Here is a 7,723-nt window from a genome sequence, read left to right as displayed (position 1 = left end):
CACTCCTGACAGAGCACATCAAATCTTGTGACGTCATGGATTTCTGTAGCGACGATAACCTGGCCAATGGGGAAACCAGTCGGCTTGAAGAGAGACAGTGTAAGAACTCTTAATGTTCAGCTTTTGTGAGTATTGGTATTGAAAAAACAGAAACCCCTTTTTTGAAAATAACACTCTTCTCAACCTCTAATCAGCAGGTGTGCAGGAATGTCCTGTCTGCACGAAGATGATTCCTACTGATATCATTGAGGTACATACTTCCTCGTGTGTGGAAAGGTATCTATGTACTTTTTATTCTCATTGTCTTTTCAGTCTTTGTCCTGCCTATTCTACAGTTGTAACAAAAATAATTTTGTGAGGGTAGAAGGGCAGGGAAAGAGGTGACACATGAAAGCGTTACATTTGAGGGAGACCAAGAAGCAATGCCTGGACCATCCAGATCTTCTACAGCTATTACAGATGGTAGGTGCTGTTCAGGCTTAGCAGTAGCATAGGAAAGTTAAGGAAGATATAATGTTACATCTGAAATTTTGAATTCTTTTTGCTGTCTCAACAACAAATATTGGTAATGAAACAACCTTATTTCCTTTGTTTTCATATTAGACTGGTTAACCATCACTGACCCCAGCAAGGCCATTTCTCAGTGTGCTGGCAGTTCTCTGCGTAATCATGATACAGAGAGTCCCTTACTTCTCAGCATGGACATCAGAAAAAGCCTTGAAGAACAGGACATGGCACTGATCTCCTTCTACAAGCGGCCTAATGTGGAATGGGGACGACCCCTCAATTGCAAACTTGAAGGTAGCTTCAGTTAAAAGCTACAATTGTCAAAATCTAACTCACTTATTTACCTTGTGCTTTTGCTACCAAAATTGACATTGTTTTACAGGAGATACTGCTATTGGAGAGGGCGTAACCCATTTTTTCTTCTCAACATGCATAGAAAAACTGAAGTCAGGGTTTTGCATAAATTTTGGTATGTATTTTTTTTTTAGCATTTTCAGCATTGTCAAATTTCTAAAAGCTCCTCTTAATGTTGGCCAGACTATCACCAAAATAAAATGCAGTTTCTGAGGAATCACTCTCATACACACCCAGGGGAAACACAAATGCGGACAGAGCCATGTTCATTTCAGTGTATCGCCACATTTATTCTGTGGTCTCCACAAAGCTACAGTGCCACCTATGGACCAAACTTAGTATAGCACTTCTGGTAATCCAATATACTACAAGGCCTATTTCTTCTTATTGTTCTTGATTAATGTTTTTTATGTCTTAACAGCAGGTAAAAAGCTTACACGTCTTTTTGAGGGGGAGCCTGGGCATTTAGTCCCCTCAGCTTCTCACTTTCTAGTGGAGAGTGAGATGTTCATGATGGCGGGGAGAATGATAGGCCACTCCTTTCTTCATGGAGGACCATGGGTGCGTCTCAAAGCTCCAAAGTTCCATCCTTCCCTCCTCCACTTGCGTCGTTCTCTTGCGTCTTAGTCCCTCCCACCAGAGATGCATGGGAGAGACGCGAGGAAATAAAGAGAGGAGAGAGGAACGGAGGAGATTCGTTTTATAGAGCAATGGGACATCCTCTCCTTCGGAGCGTCACATGAAGCGACGAGTTTCAGTGATGACGGCATCAGCTGATCACCTCTGGATCATCTGTCAGTCAGCTCTAACAGCTGTTTGTGCATCTGGGCACGTGCGCTGTAATAACTCTGATCAAACAGAAACAGTAACAGAGATTTGTCTGTTCTTTTAACCAGTTAAACACACACGTAACCATAAAGAAAACTTGCTCTCTGTTTATTCTGTGTGCTGTTTAGAAGCTCACGGATCACTTTTCCGGTAAAATGCGTAATTGTGAGATTATTTATGAATTATTTATCCTTTATCTTGAGCCCATCTGATCGTGAACTCTGAAGCTTCAGAGTTCACGATCAGATAAAGTGGGTTATATTACTATCAATATGACCCACCTTATTGTGTCTCAGGAAGATATTATTGATCAGTCAGTTTTTTGTATTAATCCTCTGATTATATTGATTTGATGATGGTTGTGTTCAGTGTTTTGTGCTCTAAACTCACAGCGAACCCTTTAATACCAGATTTATGATCAGTTTCTAAATGATCCTCTGTGCCCGTCTTCAGCTCGTCTTTTCTCTCATTAAACTCCGTTGTGTTTGTGAAGTTTCATGTGAAGTCTGAGCTGCTGCAGCGTCCAATCAGAGAGTGATATTCCATATGGGGGCGTGTCGGTCAGTGAAAAGACTTCCGCAAAGCCGGCTCTCGTGTCTCGTCGATCATAGCTCCTCCGATCAGTCTCCTCTCTCCTCTCTCCTCTCTCCTCTGAGCGCAATTATCGCTTTGGGACAGTCTTCAAAATGGCGACTGGGAAAGTACTTCCGGTGTCGTGGAGGAGATAGGACGGAGGAAGCACGAAGTTAACGCATTGAGACGCACCCCAAGTCTTCAGGGACTCAGCCCTGCTTTTGTACATATTCTGCTTGGTGGGAGTCCTGACACTGCCACCGTTACATTGGAGGACTGTCCAGACCTGGACATCAGGGAAACAATTAGGCTTGTATGTTTAATTAAAAAACAGTTTTCTGTCTTTCGGTAATACGTTGTACAATGTGGATACCTTTTTATTTGATCAATCTTTATTTGTATAGCGCCAATTCATAACAAGTGTTATCCCAAGACACTTAACAGTAGAGCATAAAACTCTTCATTTTGTGGATACACATATAAACATATATAAAAACTAGTGCTGTCAGACGATTAAAAAAAATAATCTAATTAATTAGCGGATTTATTATTAATAAATCTAATTAATCACATTTTAATCTCATATCTGCTTAAAGTACCCTAATAAAGAATTTGAATTCTAGGATATTATAAAATTTTTGTGCATGACTAATCAAATGAATACACTAAGAAGTGAAGATTTATAAATCCACATTTTTATTGGTGATTAAATAAAACAAAAGTCAGGGCAACTTGTCCAGAAAATTCTTAGCTCAATCAGGCAACTCAAATTTCACTTTCAGTGTGTTTCATAAATCAAATTCAAAATAAGAAAAAGGTTGAGGACATCCAGCAAACCAGTTAGGCCTGATGCATTATTAAAGAATGTAGTAAAAATATAGATAAACCAATTCAATAATAAAACAAGACTAAGTCTTAAATATGCCATTCCTGTTGTCACCTGGGCTTTGTTTTGTTTGACTAGAGACGCATGTGTGAAGTGACGTGCCACTGCCATGTACGAGTCCTCCTGCTGGCCAATATTAAAATGTTTGTGTGCTATGATTAATTGCGATACATTTTTATGACGCACTAATTTGTGGTGTAATTAATCTAATTAATGCACTAAAGTAACTGCCCTATAAAAAACAAAAACACATATGTATACAAATATATACTCCCAACACCAAAATGAATCCGTATATCCCTTTTATTGTGTATCCATTAGGAATGTGTGTTAATATCAGCAGAGTATTTGTATCAGCCCACAACATGCCATCACTAACTGCCATCTCTGGTATCCATTGTCCTTGACGAGATATTTTACATCCCTTATTGTCTTAAAGCTTGAAGGGGGATCCATACTGTCTGATAAAGATAAACAAAGCATCCAGGACTTGGCCTTTGCATGGGACCTCCCTTCCCTAACTGAGAACAACAGGAGGTGGCTTTTTGAGAAGCTGTTGATCCATGCTGTGAGTGAAACTTAGTTTGATAAATGTCTATCCAAACAGACTGTACATTTGTTTTTGAGTCTTTTGAGTTACTTTTTGGTAAAATAAAAAAATAAAAAATACTGCACTTTTTCCTGATGGTTTCTGTTCTTACTCTCTTTTTACTTTTAACAGGTAATAGGACGTGTGACACGGCAAATAAAACAGCTGAGACGAGGTCTTAAAGAGACACCATTGTGGACACTGATGACCAAAAGACCTGACACAGTGGCCCTACTCTTTCCTAAAGATGTGGCAGGAAATGTCTGCGCGGAGGTTGAATTTATTTTAATATTATCTTTTAGTGCTGTAGAAAATGTTTTTTATACCTTGTAGGCATCCATTACTGTCCATTTTTGTCTTGTTCTTGTTACTGATGTATTCCTATACATTACTTACAATTGACATCATTGGTATCAACCAGTTATGTTTGACCAAAGAGTGTAATGAGTATTGATTTAAGAATCAAAATTATTGTCTTAGTCATTCTATTTTCTTTTTTTCAACATAGGTACTTCTTCAGCGAATCACATGGCCTCGTGAGGATGACAGTGATGATGAAGACTGTTCCATCGAAACTAAGTGCCGCATGTCAGGCTATCTGCGACAGTTCATAACCAATGGTAAGTTTACTCGTCTTAGGAGTTTGTCTAATCTTCTGTTAAGTTAAGCTGTTTGTGCAATAGTTGGCTATTTATTCTAATGACTAATCATCACCCATTTGAATCTACTTCGTAGCAACACCAGCTGAACTCACCAACTTGGTGAAATTCTGGACCGGATGGGAGGTCGTACCACAGAGTCTCTCTGTGGAAATCATTGGGGGCAGATACCCCACATCATCTACCTGTTTTGAGACCTTGCGCATTCCAGGGCATTATAAGGACTACCCATCTTTCAAAAATGACATCCTGGCCTGTATTTGCACTTGTCATACTGGATTTGGTCTTGTGTGAGCTACATCTGGGCCTCAGTTTATGCTTATCAGACATAGTGGCTGAAGTTAAATGTTGTTTTCAAGCTTAGGTGTTCATTATGTCTTGAAGTTGTACAGATATAGTTCTCTTTCTTTTATCTCAGACATGTAGATTCTTCACGTACCTTGACATGTTTCGGCGGAAACTTCCGCCTTCCTCAGAAGTGTCAACAGATGATAGATATGACGTGTTAAATCAGCTGGTGTTATGGAGGTGTGACTCTCCTGTTAATTTTTCTGACGGGGTCACGCTGTCCATTCCCCTGAGCAGGACGCTGCTCCAGGTGTGTGAGAGCATATATGCCCCCACCTCCCTGTGCATCGTCCCTGGGTCCCGTTTCCTGTTTCCTGAATTACGAATAGGGAAGCCATTGAGATCAGGAAACAGGGCCCAGGGATGATGAACAGGGAGGTGGGGGCATACATGCTCTCACACACCTGGAGCAGCGTCCTGCACAGGAGAACAGACAGCGGGACGCGTGACCCTCCTGTCAGAAAATTTGACAGGAGGGTAACACCAGCAGATTTAACACGTCACACCTATCATCTGGTGACATTTCTGAGGAAGGCGGAAGTTTCCGCCGAAACATGTCAAGGTAGGTGAAAAATCTACATGTCTGAGATAAAGGAAAGAGAACTATATCTATGTTTTCAAGCTTGTTCAGATTGATCTGACAGTACATTAAAGGTTCAACACAAAACAAGTCTTCCTGATCATTTTATTTAGGTATCTTGAAATTGCTCACAAAATTGAACTGCAGATATGTAGATATCACAGCCCAAAGACTGGGATGCAGCTCTTGGGTTGATTGCATCTCTCAAAGATGTCAGTTGTTCATCAGTCAGTGGGCATGCAGTGTGTGGAACAATGACACTCAAGTGATCATCACAAGGAAGTCCACTTTCTTCCCAGTCAATGTTGGGGATATCCATGCCCTACAAATAGAAAGCATTTTAGATTGTATAAAGTAAAAGTGGACACACTTCAAAATATTTTGTGCTTTTAGCAGATCTGATTCAATATCTTTAATTAAATGATTTGTTCTAATTACACATATGCATAACCTCTATGCTGTCTGGTCCCGGAACTGGATTATGTGTGCGACCAAGTTCCCACAGCTGGTTAGGAGTCATGTGGCCCTCTGTTCTTAGTGAATGGTTGTCCCAGCCACTGTGGAAAGTATCGAGGTCATCCTGCAGGCGTGGGAGGAACACAAAGTGGCAGCAGAAGAGGTGCATTTCATTGGTGATGCTGAGGAAGCCCTCTTCTTCAAGGTAGTGGAGAACATCATAGTAGATGCAGGTTACAGCTGTCCACAGGTCTCTCCACAGCCGCTCAATTCTGGAAAATGTAAATACATTTTTAAAAAATAATCAAAAAAGTGTTTCTAATTATCTGTTTAATTTGTTTAAAATATTTTTATCCCCAATGGATGCACAAAAAATAAATGTTAAAATATCAAATATATTTCAAACAATGAATTTCTTTATTTTGTATTTTTGCACAACCCACTTAAGATTTAGAACTTGTTTCATACATACTGCATGTCAATACAGCCTATGCATATGTGAAAAAAAATTGTACATGAAAGTTCCCCAGTAAGTAGTTGTCTGCCAACATACTACCACAGCACAGTATGAAAGAGGTGGCAACCTAGCATCTGGTATCACTATTACTGAACATACCGTTGGTTATGAACACTCTTCCCGGATATAAATGTTTGTATGTCAGTATGTTGCTCTCTTTCCTCCTTTTCTAAATTGATGAGACTGTGAAGCTGTGTCAGTTCGTTTAAAATAGCTGGACAAACAGTCAATTGACCTGACAAAGCATTCAAAAACACAAGTTCTTGTGTGCAAGTAAACTCCAAGAAGTCTAGGTCCAGAGGCATACGTCCCAGAATATTCTCCAATCGAGAGTGAAGCCTTTCCAAAAGATGATTAAGCAGTTGCTCCTAGGAGAGAAAAAATTAAATTAAAAAAATTACCCATAGAAAAGCAGACCCATGATAAGTTCTACTATTTAGAGAGTGCAACTTGTAATAGTAATTGCTTCAGATACTTGAACAGTTTAAAATTAGATGGCTATTGACAATTATTACACAACAACTCGACAGTGACCTTCTGATCCTCACTCTCTACATTTATAACTAGCAGGTATCTGCGTGAAAGAGTCCTTTCTCATGCGCAACCCTAAAGTGGTATATAAAATGAATGTTAAACTATTGTATCACAAAATCAATCTAAAATTCACCGGATGAAAGGCGAATCTGGGCCTCTGCAGGACAATATTAATCATTTACGGCTGTCATGTCCCACCTCGGTGAAGTTCGTTTCAGGTTGGATCTTCCCAGGCACCTGTTGGTCCTTATATCCATACAACTGCTTAACCGTCGAAGACCCAACGCAAAACTAACTTCACAGCGGTGCACAACCAGACTGCTGCGTAAAGCAGGTAGGTCCGTGGAGATATGCCCGCTGTTCCCCCACCCCCATGCACCCAAGGGCGGCGGCCAAAAGAAAACTGACTAATGTAAATTACGTTATACTGCAACCGTGTATCACAGTTTAAATGTCGGTGTTTAAAGAGCAACTCGGGTTTTTTGACACCTGGACCTTATTTATAGGTGTTTGCATGCTCTATACTCATTCAGACAAACATCGTGCAGCTCGGAGTCCTTCAGAAGTTATTTAGATCCAACCGATTTTAGCCGCACTTCGCGGAGGCCATGGCAAGGGAGCTTCGGCGCGGCACATAATCTCTGCAAAATCGCTCATTTCGGCTATATTTTGTCATCCATCGCTATCCATCGTTATCACAAACACGCTCCTCTTCTGTTGCCATAGGCGAACACTGTCCACAAGCGAACCACCAGTTCGCATTGAGTCGTGGACATGCTAAATAAGGTCCAGGTGTCAAAAAACCGGAGTTGCCTTTTAATGTCAGTAATACTCACCGAAGCGATATCTCTTCCGTTGCTCAACATGGCTGAGTAGCCGGTTTCTTCTTGTC

General features: G+C 40.5%; 1 protein-coding gene and 1 long non-coding RNA gene across 2 annotated transcripts; one reads left to right on the top strand and one right to left on the bottom strand.

The window, feature by feature from the left end:
* The first annotated feature begins 209 nt into the window (after positions 1-209).
* On the top strand, positions 210-4,690 carry LOC141786499 (uncharacterized). Its single transcript, XM_074665117.1, has 6 exons — positions 210-276; positions 604-801; positions 3,588-3,716; positions 3,870-4,010; positions 4,246-4,357; positions 4,473-4,690. Exons 2-6 carry the CDS (start codon positions 763-765, stop codon positions 4,688-4,690), a joined length of 639 nt encoding a protein of 212 aa, XP_074521218.1. The 5' UTR covers positions 210-276; positions 604-762.
* A 769-nt stretch (positions 4,691-5,459) lies between these two features.
* LOC141786505 (uncharacterized) lies at positions 5,460-6,629 on the bottom strand. The gene is made up of 3 exons (XR_012597802.1): positions 6,397-6,629; positions 5,776-6,052; positions 5,460-5,646 (listed from the first exon to the last, which is right to left on the bottom strand). It is a non-coding gene; the product is annotated as an uncharacterized LOC141786505 (long non-coding RNA).
* Between the last annotated feature and the right edge of the window lie 1,094 nt (positions 6,630-7,723).

This window comes from Halichoeres trimaculatus, unplaced genomic scaffold, assembly GCF_033239565.1.
Source record: "Halichoeres trimaculatus isolate MK-OKI-2021-1 unplaced genomic scaffold, fHalTri1.1 fHalTri1_scaffold_35, whole genome shotgun sequence".
In the NCBI taxonomy this organism is placed as follows: domain Eukaryota; kingdom Metazoa; phylum Chordata; class Actinopteri; order Labriformes; family Labridae; genus Halichoeres; species Halichoeres trimaculatus.
The sequence above is the reverse complement of the archived record's forward strand: the minus strand, read 5'-3'. Positions and strand labels throughout refer to the sequence as shown.

Coding starts and splice junctions, on each gene's coding strand:
- LOC141786499 (XM_074665117.1), top strand. CDS start 763: ATGTGGAATGGGGACGACCCCTCAATTGCAAACTTGAAG. Junction 3,717..3,869: donor AGAAGCTGTTGATCCATGCT/GTGAGTGAAACT, acceptor TACTTTTAACAG/GTAATAGGACGTGTGACACG. Junction 4,011..4,245: donor CAGGAAATGTCTGCGCGGAG/GTTGAATTTATT, acceptor TTTTCAACATAG/GTACTTCTTCAGCGAATCAC.